We start from the raw sequence: 23,199 nt of genomic DNA on the forward strand, positions 1-23,199 counted from the left end.
CCTCGACCCCGAGCATCTAGATCCTACAGCCTAGTCGTGCAGTGTATGCAAAGAACGGAGTACCCGGAGTCTCCTCCTTGTCTGCAGGTCCACCCCCACGGGTTCCACTGGAGGCGCATGATGGGCCGGCTCTCCCAAATCCATAAACGCTAGAGTCTCTTCTTGGCCACCGTACCTGCACTGGTATCCCTTATCATGCGTGTCTCTTCTACAGCCTTCTCTATCAATCTGCGGTGGCATCTCTATGCCCTCTCTTTTCTTATTGATCTCTCAACCGGCCGCTCTTCTCCTCCTCTTGCCTTAAGCTCTCAAATGTGCTTACTGATCCAGAATGTTATGGCTTTAGCTCGAATGCTGGCTAAAGAGCTTTGATAGAGAGCTGCAATTTCTTGCACTTTTGTAACCTTTACTGCTCTTAGCTATGAAGCTGATTTTTATCCCAAATGCTTGACTGTCAAAATGAAGCCTATGTGCTTGAAGAGTTGTACCAATTTGACCAGCTCTTATAGAAGATAGATAAAAGGTTGGCCAAGCTATGATACCAATTGTGAGATTGGTATTCTTCACCGGGAGCTAGAGGGAGAGGGAGAGGGAGAGTGAGAAGTGAGGGGTGACCAAGAGGGAGAGAGATTAAGAATAAACACCTAAACTAATCTACTCTAGAAAGAACAGAAACACAGAAGACTACATCTTTCTGTAATGACGTTTAACACATGTCCGGGACATGTCAGGCACGAGCTACGTAGGTCAAGTCAGTCCTCTTAACCCACTATGGAGAATTCAGCAAGTGTTCATCATTCAGGAGCATGTAGATGTCAGCCATAGCAGTAGATGCATTAGATGCACTTCATGTAGCAGGGACCAGCCCTAAGGCCAGCTGTCACCAATTGGCCGACCATTTGGTCCATCTCCAGTTTTGTGTCTCGTTCACTTGAGGCCAGGCCGGTGTCTCATGTGAAGAGGCCAGTATTTTTGCTTAACATGGACGGGAGCCAGACTGGTGCCACCCGTGTGTTAGCAGGATGGTGTCGTGTGGATGGGAGCCAAATTGGTGCCACCCGTGTATGACCTGGACTGTGTTCTATCCATGGGATTGTCACGCCATCGAAGAGCCAGTATTTGTGCCATGTCTTGTCTATGGGACTATCACTCCATAGGGAGGCTCGTGCCTGGAACTGTGTTTTACCTATGGGACTGTCACTCCATAGGAAGACCAGGATTTATGTTTTATGTCGTGCCATTTTTGTGCCCGACAGATGTTTTGTACTTGTTCCATGAACGGGAGATATGTCCATGATACTATTTGCACATGCACTCATGTTTTGCATGTTTGAAACTGTTTTCGCATGACTTGTATTCTTGTGTTTGCCTGCTTGACGTGCCACTTACTGAGCGGGGACGCCTGCTAGTGAGTCGTGAAGTTTGCTCTGTCTTCTGACGAGTTTTGTTGCGTGTGAACAGGTGGTAAGTGTATTGCACTTGTTGGTTTAATAGTTTTATTTCTAACCTTTCATTTTATAAGGTTGTAAGTTCACATTCATTTAAAAGTGGGCACCCACATATGGGCCAAGGTGGGGAGGGAAACCCCCACACTTAACCATTTATGTGTGTGGGGATGGGTGCATGGCCACCTACCCACACCACACTTTGAAGCTGGCCGCCCCCATGCAAGCTTGGGGAGCCGGCCAGCTTTGGTCGTGTAACTCCTCTCCAATCTCTACAAAAGAGAGCGACCACCCCACTCGTAAAAGGATAGAGCCGGCGATCGTCTCCTCCTCCTCAGGCTACGCTTCCTCCACCTCTACAGCTGACGGCTGTGTTTTCCTCAGCAGGCTGCTCCTCTCCATACAGGCGGCTACTACTATTCCCCAGGCGGCTGTGCTCTGCAGCCAGGCAGCTCCTTCTCCATCTCCTCAGGCGGCTGCGCCTCCTTCAGGCGACTCGCAGCCACAGGCGGCTGCACCTATCTACTGTGGGCGGTTGTGCCTCCTCCCCACGGGCGGCTGCAGCCAGGTGTCTCCTGCCCATACAGGCGGCTGCTCCACCCCACAGGCGACTGCAGCCAGACGGCTTCCGTGTTCTTCAGCTGGCAGCTGCACCTTCTTCTCTTCAGCTGGTGGCTGTGCCTCATCCTCCGCCCTTGCAGGCGGCTGCCCCTTCTCTACAAAAGGCGGGCTGTCTCCTCTTCAACAGGCGGTTGTTTCATCCTTTGGAGGCGGCTGCACTCCCCTCTACAGGCGGCTGCGTGGGGTTGCACCTCCCTTCCATAGGCGGCTACAGGTGGCTCTGCACCTCCTAGGTGGCTACACCTTCTACACAGGCAGCTCCTCCTCCTCCTCGACAGGCTGCTGCGCCCTGGTGTCCACCTCTAGTAGCTGCACAGACACCTCGGGTATTTGTCTTCCATTTGCGAGCTACAAGTAAGTGAATTCAGATTTAAGTAAAGAACTTTGTTGTAAATCTGATAAAGGATTCTCTCTACCGCTAACACCCGTTCGGTGCCGGGTAGTCCAAGCTTTTGGAGAACCACGGTCCCTGTATTCATCTCAGTTGCACATGGACATCATCTGGTTCATTGAACCCATGGAGCATTGTATTTGTTAAATACTCCCAATAATATATCATATATTGAGGGGGGGGGTCGACCCGTTGCGGCCCCAGTGCTGGTGTCCATCTATCAACATTTCTTTTCATTTCAATTTTCAGTTGTTATTAAGTTGTCCATTTCAAATTGTGATATTAAGTTGTGCTATTATGCGTGTGGGTGTCCAACGGAGTCTATTCCCGTTTGACGGGATCGGTTTCACCAACCCCCAAGTTGGGCTTGCCTTGCAAGGGGGCTAGCCAACCCCTTAGCCTTGCATATAGGCTCAGCCGACCAGCCTTTGGGAGGCTGTGGAGCAGTCGGCCAGGTCTTGGGCCAATCGGCCAGGATTGGCAGTTGCTACAGGCAGCTGACTTGCATTAAATGCTAGTCAGGTATCAGATGCTACAGTCGACTGACATTTAATGTCAGTCATGGACACTTTCTGTCAGCCGACCAGCATAACAGGCAGCCGACTTGCACCCTGAAGTATATAAAAAGACAAGTGCTGTTCAGTCCATAAAATCATCAGAAAAAACCAAACATTAACATCAAAAGACAAGCATGTGTGCCTAGGCTCTTGCTTGTGCATACTTACAGCCCTACTTGTGCTCTCAGCCCAAGGCAAAGAAGCTCATTCTCTTCAAGAGTATTCAGCACACCTTCCCTCGGTCTTGGGCCGGTATATTTCTCTCGAAGATAGCTTCAAAGACGCCTAAAGCTTATGCACAATTCTACCCAGCGTTTGGTCGCTTTGTCCTTGCGTTTGGCGGTTAGTCAATCAGTTTGTCCGCTTAGACTTGTGGGTATAGTTTAGCTTGTATACAGTTCTCCAGAAGAAGAAATAAAGCAAATACTCCTACTTGTAGGGGAGGCCCTTCAGTGGGTAATTCGGGAACCCATCTGGTGTCGCCTCTACTACATCTATTTCAGATTCATGTATGTTGTTTCAAAGGATTGCTAAAGACTCTCATGAAACTTAGGTTTAAAGAAAGGCTTCATTGTTTCACACGGTCCTAGTTCGGCGCATGCTACATTGGTATTAGAGCTTGGGACGTGATTCAACCAGGCAACCTAGGCTGAGGGCATCCAATGGATGGAAAAGCTGAGATCGGGAAAAACCACTCACCCATCCACAATGGCATCAAGCTCCGAAGACATAAATAAAGAAGAAGAACCATTCAAAGAAAGGCTTCCGCAAAAAGAAGATGAAGACAACCAAAAGCTAAAGGAGCAGTTACGGCAACTCTAGATTTAACTCGAAAGAGTGCTAATGGAAAAAAAACTTGGAGAATTACAGGCAACCTTGGCCTAGCAAGAGACACCTAAAGAACAAAATTCCTCAATGGAACAATGGTGTCGATGATGACTTAAAAGGAAGAGTGAGACCATGAAGCAAGACTGGTCGAACAACTGGCAGAGAAAGCCAAATGCAAGGCCAAAGAAGAGCCATTGCAGGCAAAGCTCGAGGCAAAGGCGAACCATGAGCGACATGCCCGAGAAGACTTGAGGGACTAATTCCAACAGACACTCCGGACTTTGGTAACTTATTCCCACCCTTTTCAATCCTTGACAACCCCAGCCATAGCTTCGACAACAGTTATCCGTGCCTCAATGAACCTCACCAAGTACGATAGCAAGTGCGACCATTCGGCTGTGACTGAGTTTATTCACCTATTTGTTGCCCACTTTCCTCTTTCAAAAATCACAGAAATTGAAGACAAAGTCCACCTAGCGGCTCCACACCTCACGGGTGATGCAGTTACTTGGTGGCAACATTGGTCCCGTTCCGTTTGCACACAGATTCCTACACGGGCTTACCAGACTATGATTGAGATACTTTTGTGTCAGATTTGAAGACCAAGTTTCTACCTCCATAGTACATGACAAACTGAAGATGAGTTCTACAAGAGTATCCACAACGGTTCTCCTGTGCTCACCTACTCCAAGAAGGTGATGACATCAGCTCAACAGTTGGGGAAATCCGAGGAGAAGAAACTCAAGCAGTTCATTTGGGGATTTGATCCGAACATTTATCATCAAGTCCGGATTTTCGAGGCCGATATCCCAAAGAATGCCTTTCGAACAGAATGAGGGCATTATGAGTTCGTGGTCATGCTTTTTGGTTTGACCAATGCACCCGCGACATTCAACCATAGTCACAAGAAACGACCGTTTTAGTCCCTAGAAATGCGTTTCTCTATTCAGGACCCCATCCGTTTCCATGGCCGTTTCTCGTTTCTCAAGTGATATCGTCATAGGAAATGGTCGTTTCCGCCCCTAAAAACCCGTTTCCCTGTTTCCATTCCTCGAACGTTTCTGTTCCTGTTTCTCATTTTTGGTGACTATGCATTCAACAAGATGATGTCACGAGTCTTTGCCGTACTCATTGGTATATGTCTTTTTGTTTTTTTGGATGATATTCTTATTTTTTCTGCCACAGCAAAGCAGCGTGTGAAAGATGTGCAGAAGGTCTTGCAGCTTTTGCGAGACAACGAACTCTACATTAATGCAAAGAAGAGCATATTTGGAGTTCAAGAAGTCCAATACCTGGGCTATGTGATCGGTTCCAATGGCATTTGCTTTGATCTTGAAAAGATAAAGGCAATCCTCGATTGGGACGTTCCAAAGACGGCCCAAGAGATACGTTCCATTGTGGGCTTGTGCCAAGCATATAGCTGGCACATGGATCAATTTTCTAACCTTGCAACCCTAATGACAGATTTGCTCAAGGGAGTGAAGACTAAAAGACAGAAAGTTTCAATCATCACAGATAAGGCTTTAGAGGCTTTCTTTGCTTTGCAAAAGGCAGCTTCCAAAGCACTAGTTCTTAAACTTGCATCATGGAATGACCCTTTCGAGGTAATCATTGATGTCAGTAATCTCGCCATAGGAGCAATTCTGCAACAAGAATGTAGACCAGTGGTGTATTATAGCAGAAAGTTGAATGATGTAGAAAAAAATTATTTTGTATATGACAGAGTTGCTAGGGGTTATCACAGGCTTGAAGGAGTGGAAACCTTTTCTTTATGGAAGGGAATTTACTCTGAAGATAGACCACCAGGCCTTGAAGTGGTTACAAACTATGCCAAGCGCCTAGTGGAGCAATAGACAGCACCGATGGAGTTAGTTGTTCCAACAATTTGGAGGAATGATTGAGTATGTATTGGGTAAGCACAACCCTTGCTTGCGATGCTCTAACTTGCAAAGATAGTATTCAGATAGTACAAGAGTCCTCTATGTTGGAGTTACAAGGAAAATATTTAGACAGTAGTATGAAGACACAGTATATAGATTGTCCAGATTTTGGAACTCCTTACAGTATGTCCGTTTATTCCGAACCGGGTCATTACACCATTCAGGACGGTTGGCTCTTTTACAAGGGTCGACTATGTGTTCTCAGGGAGAAAAGACCGGAACTCCTCCATGATGCCCACAATTTACTTGTTGGTGGTTATCGCGGGATCAACAGGACCTTGGAGAAGTTAGAAAGATCGTTTTATTGGCCGAAGATGCGCAGGGATGTGTACAACTATGTTTCTCAGTGTTCCATATATCAAAAAGTGAAAGTACCTCATACCAAGTAGGCAGGGTTGCTTCAGCTATTACCCGTTCCGGAGGGTTCGTTTCACCTCATTTCAATGGATTTTGTTGGACACCTTCCTACATCTATTGGATCTCGGAATACTCAGTGTATGACGATAGTTGTCAGATTCAGTAAATTTTGTATGCTTATACCATGCAAGCAGACGGCCACAGTAGAAGATATAGCTCGGCTCTTTCTTTGACATTGGTATCCAGTTTGTGGTTTGCCACGGACCATTACTTCACATCTGGACCCAAAGTTTACATCTCACTTCTAGCGAGCTCTGTTCGACAACTTTGGTACCAAATTGCAATTGTCCAGTGCATTCCATGCTCGGACCGATGGCCAAACCGCGATTTACAATTAGTTGATTTTCGATGTGTTTAAAGCGTACTGCCATGATCAGTAGTCAAAGTGGGAGCTTCATCTCCCGTTGGTATAGGCGATTCTCAATGTCCAGTGTTAGCAAAACTTCGGACGAGGCAGCCTTTGGTCGAAGATTTTCATCCCTTTTCACGAGGATGATCTCTCCTTCCTTGGAAGCCAATAAGACAACATAAACTTTTTCAGCCCATCATTGAGTCCGTTAAAGAGCGTCTTACCAAAGCTTAGGAGGTTTACGCCAGACAGGCAAACAAGTCACTGCAAGACGTCAATTTCAAAGAAGGTGAATGGGTATATTTAAGGATCATGAAGCAAAGGCTCAAGCAAGTGGGCAAGCGCTGTCCAAAGTTGTCATTCAGAACTTTTGGTCCTTTTCCCATCATAAAGAAGATAAGCGACGTTGCCATGCAACTCAGATTGCTAGACAGTTGGATGATGCACAATGTCTTCCACGTCTCTTGGTTAAAGCCTTATATTGGACCTTCATTGTAGAATGTTCAGGAAGAGCGGCAGCTAGAAATGGTTGATGAAGTAGAGGCAATAGAGCCTGAGCAGATCCTTCTACATCGTTGGAAGCATGGTTGTGGACGACGTCTTTGCCAATTTTATGCCAAGTTCAAAGATTGAGGGGCTCATGAAGTCGTTTGGCTAGATGAAGAATTTTTCCTCGAGTATCCACAGTTATTGGCGGACTACCTTGAAGCTATGAACCTGCCATCAAGCTAAGCAAGAGGGAGTGTCACGTGCACCTATGCACTGTGGTACACAGTGACAAACTGGCTCATCAATAGTGCAAGAATCATGTATAGAAGTAGTACCTTTTAGTATTTATTTGTTGTATGCGTGACCCCTTTGTGAGCCCGGTCCGGGACATGTTAGGCACGAGCTACGTAGGTCAGTCTCCCAGCCTTAGAGTGTCAGGTCAGTCCTCTTAACCCACTGTGGAGAATTCAACAAGTGTTCATCATTTAGGAGCATGTAGATGTTAGCCATATCAGTAGATGCATTAGAGCATATAGATGCATTTCATGCAGAAGGGGACAGCCCCCAAGTTGGGCTTGCCTTGCAAGGGGGGTAGCCAACCCCTTAGCCTTGCATGTAGGCTCAGCTGACCAGCCTTTGGGAGGCTGTGGAGCAGTCGGCCAGGATTGGCAGCCACCCAACTTGCTACAGGCAGCTGGCTGACATTAAATGCTATTCGGGTATCAGATGCTACAGCCGATTGACATTTATGTTAGTCGTGGACACTTTCTGCCAGTCGACCGGCATAACAGGCAGCCGACTTGCACCTTGAAGCATATAAAAAGGCAAGTGCTGTTCAATCCATAAAATCATCAGAAAAAACCAAAGATTAACATCAAAAGACAAGCATGTGTGCCTAGGCTCTTGCCTGTGCATACTTACGGCCCTACTTGTGCTCTCAGCCCAAAGGCAAAGAAGCTCAGTCTCTTCAGGAATATTCAGCACACCTTCCCTCAGTGTCGGAACGGTGTATTTCTCTCGAAGATAGCTTAAAGCTTATGCACAGTTCTGCCCAACATTTGGTCGCTTTGTCCTTGTGTTTGGCAATCAGTTAGTCAATTTGGCCGCTCAGTCTTGTGGACATAGTTCAGCCTGTATACAGTTCTCCAAAAGAAGAAATAAAGCATATACTCTTGTTTGCAGGGGGCCCGTCAGTGGGTAATTCAGGACCCCATCTAGTGTCATCTCTACTACATGTATTTCAGATTCATGTATGCTGTTTTAAAGGATTGCCAACGACCCACTAAACTTAGGTTTAAAGAAAGGCTTCATTGTTTCACACGGTCCTAGCTTAGCGCATGCTACAACAGTACACAAAGATATACATGACTCAATGATATCTTCACTATATTGGAATGAGTGAAAAGAGCTTCATAAGTACATGCTTTTATGGTTACAAAACCTCATCTTTTTGACACCTAGGATAACACACTAACAATGAAATGATGACACACGGCATCCTCATCTTAAACCTCATAAGCGGGTGTTTCCATGCAACACACAAGCTCCGACATGCCTGGCACAAGTCACTTAATGTGCTCAAACTGGACTAAAAAGGTGCTCCGGAGTTCTTCTTCCTTCCTTGTTGACTTTGGCCTTGTCCTATGCTATAGCAAAGTCTTGATATCTTGGCATTTGACGCTCTTGGATGCTCTTGCTGATGCCCAGTGACTTGCTCCTTGAGCTGGGAGTGAGCTCAGGAATGAGGGAGAACCATGGGTCTATTTATAGACCAACTAAAACACCCACCAACACGAGTTGGCCATCCTTTTACAAACCCTGTAAAAGTGTCATACAAGTCACTTAGCGTGTTCAAACTGGGCTAAAAAGGTGCATAATTGTTGGCCATTGGATGCTATGCACATGCTTAGGCTTGGTCCAAATTGTAACCGAAATCGGGGACGCGGAACAATAAACCAACAATTTAAATACCAGACACAGCATGAAAAACACAGCGGAAGAACCATAAACAATATAATAACATTGCACCGAGCCGGAACGACCGGCTCCCCGTAGAAACTTCTTTATTCAGATAGAAGCTTTTACAATATACCAAGGCGTTGGTTCAAAAAGCACCGAATTTTCCACAAAGCATGAGCAAGACTCTTGCCCAGATCTCTGTCTAGAGCCAAGATAGAAACTACACCAAAATCTGTCCAAAAACAGGCTCAAAAAAGTCTCAAATCTGCTCCAATACAGTTCTATGTTCCGAGCTTGTCCCATGCAAGGGAACCCAAAGGACAGCCGCTACTATTCAGCCAACTCTTGAGCAGCCACAGTCAAGAGAAAGACAGAGAGACTTCGCTGCTGTTTGGCTAGCCTAGCAAAGGGGGTACTGTTGAACGGCCAGCACCTCTGTAGCACTCAATTGAACAAGAGAGAGAGAAGATACTCTGCATCCAGTCAAGGAAGGGAGTTAGAGATAGAACCAGCAGCTCTCGGCCAGCTTGCAGGCGACCAGCAATAGGCAGGAAGAATTCTTCTGTTGGCCAGCCCAGAGAAAAGAGAGAGAAACAAACAGTCGCCCTTTCAGCATGGATAGCAGCCTGCAGGAAGAAAAAACTCGAGCTGCTGTGCTGCTAGCTTCTGTGGCAGCCAGTCGAGAGGGAGAAGAGATAAATAACTGCTGCCGGCCTGTATGCCTGCGCGGATCCCCTTCCTCCTTTGCCTTTTTCAATTTAACCCCCCTAGCCCCTTTAGATAGAGTGGGCCAGCTTCAAATAGTGCTCTTGCTTTACCTTTTTGCCAAAAGTGGCCTTGCTAAAAATAGCTGGGCTGGCCCAAAATATCCACTTTATGCTTTTCCTAGGCTTATAGCCCAAGTTTTATGTAGGCACCTCCTTCTGTCCACCCTTCCATGGCCCAAAGAATAAGTATGTCCAGCCTTCATTAAAGATATGCGAACACACTGACTTATAAGCATTATAAGTCACTTTGATAAATAAAATTCCATGTTGCTCGTGTACTGTAGCTGTCTTTCAAGCCAAACTTTCTTATATGGAAAATCCCCATTCACACCTTGGCTCTGCCTAGTGTGTGAACAGTGAAACACTGGCCAAGACTGGTGAAGGGACCAAATGGTGACACAAATTGCCCGTGGGCTGCACATGCTATCCACCCACTTGGGGCAAGAGATCTGATGCCCAACTTGTGTGCCTTGATATTTGGTGCTCGGCACTTGGCCTAATAAGCTACTAGGGCATTTGTACACACTTTGTTTTGTTTTGTTTTATGAGCCAGGGTATTTGTACATACTCAATCCCACTGAAAAATAGAGCAACAGCCCAAAGGAGGCCTCGTTAGGACCAAAGGATGAGTGTGGAGGAGTTACTTGTGTGATTGTGTCGACCATAGTCACATGGGACGTGAAATGGGGACGGGGAACGGGGACAAAAAAGATTGAGAATGGCCATTCCCTGTGACTATAGAGTGACATGGGATGTGAATGGGAACGGGAAGATGCTGCCATCCCCAACATTCTTGAGTCTAAAAATGCCCATTCCCTGTGATTATGGTGTCGACTCTTTTTATTTCTTGGGTTAGTTGCACACCAAGGAAGCAAGATTAGATCAAACCGTAAGAAACCTTTTTTGGGGATCTCACGAGATTGCCACATAAGCTGGAGAACCATCACCCCAATCATGTAGAGTGCATGAAGAAGCTGGAAGTCTTCTACCGGTGGTTTCTTAGGCCAAAATTGCAAAAGCCTCAAGTTTCCAGTGGACTTCTTTTGTTTCCTTTTGAAGCTTGAGTGTAGAAAGTTTTTGTTTACAGAAATTCGAAACCCATTGATTTTCGGTTGTGTTTCTTGAATTTTGAGCGTGTGAAGGTCTTTAAAGAAGCTAGATGGTGTAGTTCAGATCAAGAGAGAAGAAAAGCTTAACGATTGAGATTTTTAATTGCTATTTGAAAGATTGAGTGAGTGAGATCTTCTAAAGAATTTATGGAGATTTTTTTAATGCTGAGCATTTGAAGCTTTGTATTTTGATCATTGTTATCTCTATTTTTGAAACTCTATGGGGTGATCAAGGCTTTTTTGGGCTAGGTGCAAGTGAGAGTGAGAGGGAGAGTGTGATAAGTCCTCTACGGAGGCCCCCTTGGGATCCTTGTGGTCACCAACGAGTGAGTTTGAGTGAGACATGCTGGAGGGTGATTGTCGGGTGGTTCAAGGTGTTACAAGAGTGCTTTTTATATCTACTTCATGTGTTTAATCAAGTGAATAACTAGCTCTTGGATTTTTTTTCTTTTCTTGTGCATCTACAAGATATTGGAGGTTTCAATCTAAATGAGAATTGAGGCTCGAAGAATGTCTATGCATGTGATGTATTGCAAATTTCTTTTAAAAAAGAGAAAGGAAAAATACATTAGCTAAAAAGTCATATAGATCTATGCACCTCTATTATGTAGTTGAGGCTAACCTAGGGGTTAAATTGTTAAACTAGGGTTAGGTTGGCTATTAGGGTCCAGGGGGCCCAAAATATCAGTAAAAGCAGATTGAGTGTAAGGGCTAAGGCTTAGAAAGTGACTTATAAGTTAATAATCCCATAAGTATAGCTTTTATTGAAAAAAGCTATATAAGTGAGGGTTATTTGATGAGTGGATTGTTCTATTGGATTGTTATGTGACAAGACCCATGGATGCAATCCACACTCCCGATTATCCATCCTTGATGCAGAAGACAGCCCCCTGATCGCCCTTAGGGCAAGTTTTGCAGAATGGGATGCTAAGGCTGACTGGTGTGGTTTGTCTGGATTGAGCCTTAGCCCCTATGCTTGGGGGAGATTCTGTGTTGTACGGATCTATGGTTGGGTGGTTAGCTAGCATGCTTTTACTAATCTTTTGGGCCAATAGAGCACATGCTATTTTAGCACGATTTTACCATTTTTGCATAGTGAGTGATAGGAACTTGAAGTTACTAGACACTTCACGTAGTCAGTAGTTGATTGGGTATGAGTTCTTGCTGATTATCCTTGGTTTGTTGGGCAAACATGAGGATGAATCAGACCTTGGTACAGATGCTCGATGCATGTCTCCAAAGGACCATCTAATTCGGACATGTATATCCCTAAGGTTGAATTTGCCTTTGATGTACTAAGCACATGACTAGTGGGAACTTTCAGATTATGTTTGGTATAGTTATTAGGCTAAATTCCCTAAAACTTAGAACTTAAAGGAATGTCTTAGGCTTAGCTTTCCTAAGGTGGGTGGCTGGGTGGGTGGCAACAGCGAATGGCAAAAAAAAATCTTTTTTTATCGTGCCGTACTAGCTAGGTACGAAACAAAACAAAACAATACGAAATGGATCGTATCACAGCGGCGAAACTATCATGGAAAAAAAATCATCCCGGATCTTGTACCGTATGCCTAGCCTGTTTCATACTGGTTTCTACGTACCTGTGGTGCGGTATGCGTCCTGCAGACAACTATGTTTGTTGGTATACATGGTATTGTAGGTCATGCTAGTTATTCTATTGGAGGTGTTCTGGAGAGGACACAAATTTTGGATTGATAGGGGCATTCTTCGGGGAGGGCTACCCACGATGAGGATGCTTGTGTATACTCATGTATTGGAATACTTGTTAGTTCTAGGATTTTGTGAAGAGGGAAGTATCTTATGTTATCCCCTAGGTACAATGATTTAACCAAATCCTGATATGGATAGGTAATTTAACTAAGTCTGACTTTGAGGATTGAAGCTTTGCAGTTCATGTGGTTGCTTATCGTTGTTGGCCATAACCTACTGACTAACATGCTCATTGTCGTCTTTAGCCCACCGCGTAGTTACATCATTAGTACGGCGCCGCCATTGCAACTTCTACCTGCAAATCAACAATCATAAATTTAAGGGTTTTTAGTAATGATGTTACATGCACTGAGGTTGATCGTGGTAACACACAACAAAGCCTCTTCAAACCTTTACTTTGGTGAGATCTTTAGCATCCATTCACTGAGTAGAGAGAGAGAGAGAGAGAGAGAGAGAGAGAGACAGAGAGAAGAGAAAGTAGATGACAAAGTATAAGCTCCTAAATACCCACTGAAGGGCCCCCCCTCTGCAAGTATTTGCTTATATTACTTCTTTGGAGAATTGTTGTACAATGCTTGAGAACAAGAGTTATGACTGCCCAATGCAAGGACGAGGAAGAGAATTCACCAATCCAAGGGCACTGTAGAAAACTCTTTTGGGCCACTTATGCAAGTCCAGGATAGCTGTAGGACTGCACATACGCTGGCTGGATGTTGAAGAGGAGCTTCAATGTTTGCCTAGAGAGGATGAAGACTGAATGCTGACTTTATGCTTGACTGATGATTGAAACTTGAATCAATTATGTTGTGACCAAGTGCTTGCTTATATATGAATATAAGCTGCTAGTCTGTCAGTATAATCCGTGTCGGCCTGTGTATATGGACAATAAAATGCTACAAATAGCATTTAATGCTTGCGCACAATGTTGCTGCCCCACATGAAGCTGTCGGCCAATGCTTATTCTCCATTAACTTGCCCATAGCTGCTGGCCAACTGCCTAATCATACCCGACCTGCTGCTGGTTGCTACATATGATGGCCGACTGGAGCATAGCATGCTCCTAATGCTGTTGGTGGCTGGCTCCTAACACTGTCCAGGGCTGTAAACAGCCCCTAAACAGGTTGCCGTGGGGTGACCGTACAGAGAGTAGAGGAATTGAGAGCCAGGAGGAGACCTAGACAGATTGGTCACAGAGCACCCCGACTCCGTCACCGAGAGATAGCAGCTATCTGGATGAGACACCAGATGGAGACACAGGAGAGGCTAGCTCGCTTTCATTCAGACTCAGGGTACATGTTCACGCCACTCACAGCCTCAGCATCGGCGATGTATGATATCTCATATCCCTCTTATGGCACTGGATGGAGTTAGACATAGATCTGCATAGCATGCTCGTACTACCCCTTCAGCATATAGAGATGCATCTTGCCTTAGCACCCCATCCACATCCCCACCCCTCTTTATATTGTTTGTATATGGGCTTCACCGATCCATGATGATTCACAGTTGTATCCAGACACATGTACGCTTTTTCTTTTCTTTCTTTTCCTTTGCTTCCGATGACGGGAAGAACACAGTTGTATTATTTTTTTTGTCTCATAGGCCGACTTTGGCCTCTCGTAGACGTTAATATATCTTTCTTTCTTTCTTTCTTTCTCTCTCTCTCTCTCATAGGTCCATTGGGTCTTTAGTAGACGCTTAATATATCTTTCTTTCTTTCTTTCTCTTTCTCCTTAAGCATTCTCTCTCTGTCTCTTTGTCTCTCTCTTTGTGTGCACACACTCACACCATGGATCTCTTTGATCCCCCATAGCTTAGGCTTGTACCTGTGCAAACCCTAACCCTAAAACCTACAAGATATGACAAAGATAAGAGACAAAAAGTATTGCACATCTCAATGGTGGTTTATTGTTTGATGTTGAAACCCTTCACAAGTACATGTTTTGTAGGCTAGTAGCCATATCTTTTGATCCATAGAAATCTCTCACACACTATACCGATGACACATGGCACACTTATCCTACCCTCTCGTAAGAGGGTGTTCACACATACTAAGTCCCAAATCCTAACATGCTTGCTAGATGAAGTGGATCACAAGTGTGTGGGTTACGCTGAAGGACACGTGGAAGATAAAGCTACAAGGTAATAAGCATGCAAGCTAATCCGAATGTTTGCCTTGGGATTATGAATGCACGGTTTATGCTCTTGAACGCATGGATTAGGAGGAAAGGTTGAATTATGAACGCTTGCTACAAAGCTAACGAATGCTTGAAAGAGAGTCCTTACTTTATCGTGAATGTGTGCATTAGATTGACCTTAAAAACTGGTGCTTGTGAACATGAACATGTTCGTGAGGTTAATGAAAGCGTACTTGCTAATGAATGTGGACCAAATAATTGAGCAACTCAACGTGTGTTTGGGGTCTTTTTGCTAGATATGCGTGTTGTAGTTCGTGAATGTGTTTGTGATATAGGGCTAATGAACTTAAGGGCATGCACAATGATGCATGATCTCTAAAACACTTGCACAATGGCATCTTTTGAGGGTACAATTGTTGCCTTCACTGTTTGGCTCACCAACCATGAAGACACTTGCACAATGGCATCTTTTGAGGGTACAACTGTTGCCTTCAGTGTTTGGCTCACCAATCATGAAGACACTTGCACAATGGCATCTTTTGAGGGTACAATCGTTGCCTTCACTACATGGCTCACCAATCATTAAGCTAGTTAATCCTTGTTTAAAGGTTGTTTTAAACCTTAATCAAGCATGTTTAAGCACTCCTCTTTCCACCCCTAACACCAAGAAGTTTGTAGCCCATTCTAGCTTTTCATGGGTAAGGTGGGTGGGTGGTAGGCAGTTGTTTCCAAGGTTTGAAAGGGGGAGGCTACTAGATTGTTGCAGGCGGTGGGTGAGACAAGCATGATGGAGGCATATAGTTGGCACATAGGTTAAGACTCTTAAGCTTTGATTTAAGGCTACTAATTTGCTGCAAGCAATGGGTGAGAGAAGCATGATGGAGGCATATAGTTGGCACATAGGTTAAGAATCTTAAGCTTTGATTTAAGGTGTTTAGGCATTGGTTTAAGGCGTACTTAGCTTGTTAAAGGGCTAATCACATCACCTTTGTGGCATATTTTTTAGGCGTGTTAAAACCTTTTCACTAGGTCTACAAGGCACCGCACGGGAGGTTGAGAGGCATGAATGAAGTTGCCGGCAAGGCAAGAGAGCAATGGGGCTGGCAGTTCAGGACTAGATGGTGTTATAGGCTCTCATTAAGGCTTATTAAGGCCTTTTACAAGTGCTTGGATTTGGCAGCCATTTAAGTGCTTAATAGTGCCCAAATTGAAGCTTTTTCTTGAGGTTTTATGAGGCCTTAATAAGGTTTAGCTCACATTGAATTCAACACTTAATTCAATCTGCCACTTCTTGTGAACCCTAATAAATGTGGATTAGCAAGCCCATTAATATCTAGCTTTGTGTCCCAATCCGAGAAATTCAAAGGTTCAATATCAAGACTTAGTTAGATGTTAATTAATGGGACAATCAAAGCATAATTAGAAGCCCAATTAAATGAATCACAACATTATCAAGACCTAAAATAAAGCTCGATTAGTGGTTGAGTCCAGAGTTTTAAGTCTCAATCGATTCCTACCATGAATTGAAGAGCCCGATTTATGCCTCGATTAAGATGGACTTTTATGTCAACTAAGCTTAATAATTAGATTAAAATTGTTTCCAATTGAGTCCAAATCAAAGCCTTGGATTAACCACCAAATCGACCTTTAATTAAACACTAATTAATCACCTTGGCAAGGAACTTGGGCTTCAATTAGTCTTCGAAATTGTGTTACCCTTTAAGCTTCAATTAAGCTTAGAGAAGCAATGGAATGGAAAATGAGAGGGGGGTCCTAGGGTGGCTATTTACAGGCATTGGAATAGCTAACCCTGGAACCTAATTACCCTAGACCAAAACCCTAGACCATATAACCAAAACCCTAGACATCTATAGAGGCCCAAACTTTTCCTTCTCTCTTACAATTAGGCCTTTATATTCGGCTTGCTTTTTTTATTATTAATTACCAAATTTAGTTCAATTTTGAGGAATGGATCAAATTGTGATGTGGGTTCGTTTAGGAGTTAAAAATCAAGCAATTTGCAATAATATCACCCCAATTATCAAATGCATCAATCTAAGCTTAATCCTACTTCTAATCCTAGCTAGAAATTACACTACTCAAGCTAAAAATTAAGCAAAAAAGTCTTCTCTAATCAAGAAAAATTAAGAGCTAATCCAACCAATAAAGCAAAATCAACAAGATTAAGCAAAAAGAGAGCAAAGATTAAGCTTTTCACCCGTTTTGGATTTTGAGCCTCTTTATACAAAATCAAGGGATTTTCAAGACCTAAGAGAGTGGACTTGGCAGGATCCCATATGCTAGTGAGGAGGCTCCCAACACTCCTTTCTTTGCTTACATTGCATAGCTTGTCGGCCACAGGATTCAGATGCCAGTGATCGAGGCCACTCCAGTAGCAGCAAGGCACTAGTAGTCTCAAGGCCTCCCTCAATTTCTCTCAGATTTCTCAAAGAGGGTGTGGGGACCATGAAAGATCACTCTCTTTCTATGGCAATTGGCGCATCGGAGCTTGGCAATCGGCACTTGTTTGGCCATAGGAGGTAGGCGAGCAGGGTGTTCGAGGTGTGGCCATCCCAGCAACACTTCCTTTGGGATTGCGCGAAGACTTAGCTAGTTTGGCAGCGGATTCTCTGCATTTTTACTATGGACTAGTCCCCTTGGGGCACAGTTGCTTGGGCCACTAGGGCCAAGGCTGCCATGGCATATGAGGAGGATAGGGGACTTACCTTGTAGGTCGTTGTATTTTCGTAGTGCCAATTGTAGCTCCAGTCATCGACCATTTGACTCTGGCTCCCTCGAGAGATGGGGGATTCGTAGCAGTATTGCTACGTGGCACATTTGGCGAGCTCGCTAGCAAGGCCATCGAGGGAAAACCCTCACCCCACCAGCGGAGTCCATTCGGAGCATTTGGCTTGATATCATTCATACCCTACGTGGACAATGGGGAAGCTTCTGGGTGGCTCCGACCGTATGCGGAAGTGCCCCATGAGGTCTCTTGAGGATTTGGCATCATGGTCCCTTTCTCATTGACAATGGTGGTGAGCTCACCTGGCACTTTAGACCACTTGTGTGTGCCCCCCCCCCCCCCCCCCAAATAAAAAATAAAAAAATAATAAATAAATAAATAAATTGTATGAGATAGCCTTCTCCTCCCAGAGCTGCCAACCAGAGGAGAAGAGCATCCTCCCCCTTTACAGTTTCTTGATGCTCACTCCCCTTTATGGAGGTGAGTTTGTACTTAGCCATGATGGCTGTTTTTCTTAGTAACTAATAGAAGGATCTATTTCTTGAGAAAAACAATTCAAGGGATTTTCTTGACTTTTCCTAATCGAAAACAGACAAAGAGAAAACCAAATCCAGGCTTTTTTTGTGGTGTGTTATTGCTCAATAGAGAGCTATGATAGACTACATTGGGGAAACACAACAAAATGAAGCAATATGGCACGGCAACGGCGCCAATGATGTTTACTTGTTCTCACAAGGTTGTGGTGAACTTACCAAGCCGCTATGCTCAAGTTGAGCTTAGAAGCTTTACCCTCAAATGGTGAGGATGTGGTTCTTCTCCAATGGGAGCTGGAACCGCCCTCTGTGAGGTTTGAAGGGGTAATGCTGGCATGAATCATCACTATAGTACCTACTGCTCAAGAGATGAGAAGAGAGAAGAAAAGAAGGAGAAGATGAGCCGACGATGGCAAAGCATGTCCCAAACTTTAATCAAATAACAATTCTACACAATCTAGATTAGAGTTGCATGAGAATAGAGAGAACACTAGCTCTAGCCTATTCCATGAATGAGGGAATTCTTTACAATCATGAGGGCATTGGCTTAGATACTTCATAAGCCATTTCTCACTAGGCCACTTGGAAATAAGTCACTTGAGGTGCCTACCACTAGTTACAAGGCTTTTACAAGAATTTGGCCTTATGAGCCGGGTTCCTCATGATACAACCTTGAAGTACATAATGTGGGAGTGTCTCAAGAGTGTTTACAAACATGAGCAGGATGTTTTTACGATGTATGAAAGACACTCTTTTTACGTATGAAGTGTTGAAGTGCTCATGTTAATTCAATTGGTTAACAGGGTAGGGGAGCTCCAAGAAGTAGTAGCCTGCAGGGAAAAGACAACCTTTTAGGACATTCAAGCATAGCTAACTTCACCTTTTCAAGTTTAGAGTCTTAGAGACTACATGAATTTATCACCTCATGAGTCATAATGAGCAGTGACTTGGGGCACATAGCTTTGCAAGTAGTTTTACGGGTTTGTATCTCTGTGGATTATGAACTTTTGATAAAGAAAGTAGCTGTTTATGTCAATCATGATGCTAATGCAGTATGCCTAAAAATATTATTTGTTCATGTTTTTTGTCTTGACAGAAGCTGCAGTTCTCTCTGCCCCACTTACTCTCATCTACAACAAATTTGCTTTAAAGTAAGAGTTTTTATCTATATTTCACTGACATGCTTGGTTTGCTTGGGTCATTACTTTCTAGCTGGCTAAGGGACACATTGAACAGGTTGGCTCAGGAGATTATTCAGGTTACAGTTGATAGTTGGACGGAGCAAGAACTTGTACTAATAGACTACCTTCCAAAAACATGGAAGGCAAGTTTTCTCTATAAATTTTCTTCATGTTTTGTAGCCTAGAAGCTTCTTATTCTTACAAAGTAAATTTTTAAATGAAATTCATTACACTAGGCTACATTCTACCTGACCGTTTTTGTATTCGGATGTGCAGGAACCAGGACATGGAGCAGCCATTCAACAATGCATTCTTCACATGGCAATGGCTGAAATGACAAAAAGGGGGACATCCCCTAAAATTGCAATCAATGAGGCAAGTTGTCAGTTTCTTTTTGTTGCTTTTAGAGTTTGCATTTTTCTCTTTTTTATACATGAAGCTCATTTGAGTTGTCAATCTCTGATCTATATGCTTGCAAACGTATAGATGAAGTTTTATATGAAAAACCTATGTGAATTTGGCCAGCTATTCTAAAGAGGGAAAGAAGGGCATATCCAATCCAATGAAGTTAATGGTGTTACAAGAAGCTGGAGGCTAAGCCCTGGTCCAAGTTTCAATGGGTAAGGTTAAGTAGAGTTAAGTCAATGCAAGGCAAACATAAGACTTTAGACTAGGCATGAGCATAGTAACATGAAACGTTTCGTCCGTTTCGCTGTTTCGTCGTTTCGAAGGTTTCGTTTCGTCTGTTTTGGACGAAACGCAAAGGTTTCGAAATCGCTTCTTATATACACATACCAAATTTATAACATAGCCAACAGAAAGATGAAGATGCATTTTTGGGACTAGTGGGTATGAAATTCATGATTTTGAGAGTAGGTTTTTTGGTATTTTCAAAATTTGGGCAAGAAAAGAAGAGAAAGAGAGGAGGAAAGAAACAAGTTGGAAGGGAAGAGGGAGGTGAGAAGAAAAGGAGAGAAAGAGGGGAGGGGTGCACCGTGGAGGAGAAGAGAGAAAGAGGAAGAGGAGGCGTGGAGGAGAAGAAGTGAAGGAGCGAAAAGGAGGAGTGGACGAGGAGAAGAGCTGGAGCAACAGGTTGCGGTTGAGAAGAAGTGTCGAATGCGTGAAGTGACAAATGGGCAGCAAACAAAGATGGAAACGACGGCAAAAATCGCATTTGCAAAAAAAAACCTCTCGCCCATTTTTCTGTGTTGGAAATAAGTGCACACTAGGTGTACTATTTCTCTTGTCTAGTTTCAGTCTTTGTGTCTTGAGTCTAGTGCCATGTGGCACCTCTACATTTATCCCATAAGTGAGTCTACTCAATCTTGTACTTCTCACCTATAAATTGTAGGTGTCACATCAATGAATGTATCAATCTTGTGTCTTGTCTACACTCATCTCAAGGTAACTCTTTGTCTTTCATTTGTGTTCTTGTTTTATTTCTAGTCTCTTGCTTTCATATTTTCTACATGGTATCAGAGCCATGGTTTTAGGGTTTCCCTGTTTTTCCTCTGAGCTTTTGCCATTCTCTCCAAGCTGTCCCACTCAATTCAGCGCAGCCCACGGACTTGCCTGCATTCGCGTACATGCCTACAGACTCATCGCAGATTTTACAAGGCCTTTGGTGTGGCTTCACCCATGGATTCGCGACTCTCCGTTGCAAAGTGCTGGTGTTTGTTTTCAACTCGCCCGACCTCAAAAGCTCGATTGAAGCTCGGTGGAAGGCATCAACGTCCCTTCAAAACATCAAATCCATGTTGCGTGGCACTCCTGGCTGCGACATGGCTCGCCAGAAGATTTACAAAGGCCGCGTCACCGTCTATGTGTACAGCGTGAAGCCTGCGGGCTCACCTTTTCACATTGAGAAAAGAGCCAAGGACATTGTCTGCGAGATAACCAATCTCAATAATGGTCTCGATCTGTCGCGCCTTCTCTCTCTCTATCAAGCGATGGCGAATCAAGACACCTCTACTACTGTCGGGACAGTGGTAGGAGGAGCTCCGACATCAGTGTTAGCGTTCTCACGGGCAGCTGCTGGCGCCTTTCTGGGCCGCATCTCAAAGACTTGGCAGCACACCGTCTCGCAGAGTCGGCCATGGCGGGAGCTCGTGTACCGCTCATCCTTCGCCAAGCCAAACTCTCTGGCCGAAGCAGGCAGCCGGATCCGCAAGAATGGCGCCTCACTTACTGCGGTACTCGCCTTAACTCTAATCTCTAAACTTGTCTCTCTTTTCCTGCTTTGTGGCCTCCTTGCAGCTTGGGTCTTCGCCTACCTCATCAGAACCACTCCCCTCATCCTCTTCAACAGAACTTTCAGTGAAAGGGAAGTCAATGTCGGATCTGTTCTCATCTCTGCTGCCATGTTACGGTTTGCAATCATCTGCATCCATGCCACTCTCTTCTTCATCAACATGTGGGTTAGCTGTCCATTGGACCAACCAGACCTGCAGCAGCAAATTTAAAGCAGAAATCAAGTGTATGATGTGTTCTATTTTCAGTCTACTCTCTATCTCTTTAAAAAAATAAAATAAATAAATAAATAAATAAATAAATAAATAAATAAAATAAAATAAAATATCTCAGTTCTGAATTTCATTTACTTCTCTATCTTGTACGGGATTAGACACTGCCAAATCTGGTAAGACCTTCCCATCTCTCTCATAATTATCTATGTTTTTCATGCTATCTACCACCATTGGTCACCAATGATGTAGATCATGGGGTAATATCATGTCTATTTGTCTACATGGACTTATCTTGTCCCTATCCAAGAGGCACCCCTGCATTACCCACTCTAGCAGGAGGATTGCTCTTGAGGAGGGATTATCTATCAAGGTCCATCTCTCTATCTATCTCCAATCAGTCAGTCTCTCTGTCTATGTGTCTATCCTATGTGTCTATCCTGTCACATGTCTTTGACACTTTGTCTATCAGTCTACATGTCTCTCTTTTGTGGATTAGCTACCCACATTGTCTTGGCATTTTTTTGTCTATGTCCCCATTTATCTTCTATTTGTCAGTCTCTCTCATGTCTCTCTGACATTCTCTCTCTCTGTGGGACCACTCTACTGGCTGATTGTCTCTCTCTCTGTCTGTCTATGATCCACTCTTGTCCCTACCCTTGTGGACCCATATGAGGATATCACTTGAGGAGGGGTGTCTCAGGATCTTTTGTCTCTCATGTCTTGTCTCTCAGTCTATCAGTCTTTATGTCTGTCTTCTAGTCTTGTCCATCTTGTCTTCTAGCTTGTCTCTCAATCCTTGTCTAGTCTCTCTGTCTTGGTCTTATCTTTTGTCATGTTATAGTCTTGTCTTTTGTCTTCCTCCTAGTGTCCACTTAAGGAGGGTGTTGGAAATAAGTGCACACTAGGTGTACTATTTCTCTTGTCTAGTTTCAGTCTTTGTGTCTTGAGTCTAGTGCCATGTGGCACCTCTACATTTATCCCATAAGTGAGTCTACTCAATCTTGTACTTCTCACCTATAAATTGTAGGTGTCACATCAATGAATGTATCAATCTTGTGTCTTGTCTACACTCATCTCAAGGTAACTCTGTGTCTTTCATTTGTGTTCTTGTTTCATTTCTAGTCTCTTGCTTCCATATTTTCTACATTCTGACCTCACTTTACATTTGGACGAAACACCGATTCGATGGGCAGGTTTCGTTTTGTTTCGAAACGTTTCGTGCCGTTTCGAGAGGGCAAAACGGGTTTTTATGTTACTATGGGCATGAGTGACTTGGAGTAGACGCAAACGTAGAATATTCAGGGATTAGCTCTAAAACTGAAGTTGTCTACTATTCCTACTTGAGAAGGTCATTCTAGTGTGGCCATTGGGCCATCTCAACAGGAGCCACACCTCTCCCATAAGTGGAGAAGGTGCCCAATAAGTTGTCCACACTCTTTAGTTTAAAAGAGTGCCTGATTTATGAGAGTTTGGCCGGCCGTCATCCAATAAATGCCCAACCTCACTTATAACCTGTCTGCCTAGTCTTTAATGAAG

General features: G+C 44.0%; 1 protein-coding gene across 6 annotated transcripts in view; it reads left to right on the forward strand.

The window, feature by feature from the left end:
* The window catches only part of LOC147615149 (antitermination NusB domain-containing protein), an 85,786-nt gene that overhangs the window by 39,652 nt on the left and 22,935 nt on the right, over positions 1-23,199 (forward strand). For 3 of the 6 annotated variants that reach the window (XR_015262754.1, XR_015262753.1, XR_015262752.1), the window contains exons 4-7: positions 19,114-19,168; positions 19,254-19,341; positions 19,475-19,573; positions 19,724-19,818. Coding sequence is in view for 3 of the 6 variants with exons in the window: in XM_086779150.1 (XP_086635276.1) it covers positions 19,114-19,168; positions 19,254-19,341; positions 19,475-19,573 (242 nt within the window). In the remaining 3 variants the exon portion in view is untranslated. The remainder of the gene's footprint in view (positions 1-19,113; positions 19,169-19,253; positions 19,342-19,474; positions 19,574-19,723; positions 19,819-23,199) is intronic. The other 3 variants (XM_086779150.1, XM_086779152.1, XM_086779149.1) reach the window with 1 other exon arrangement.

Source organism: Cibotium barometz, chromosome 40 (assembly GCF_041138505.1).
Source record: "Cibotium barometz isolate CiBa-2024 chromosome 40, ASM4113850v1, whole genome shotgun sequence".
Classification (NCBI taxonomy): Eukaryota; Viridiplantae; Streptophyta; class Polypodiopsida; order Cyatheales; family Cibotiaceae; genus Cibotium; species Cibotium barometz.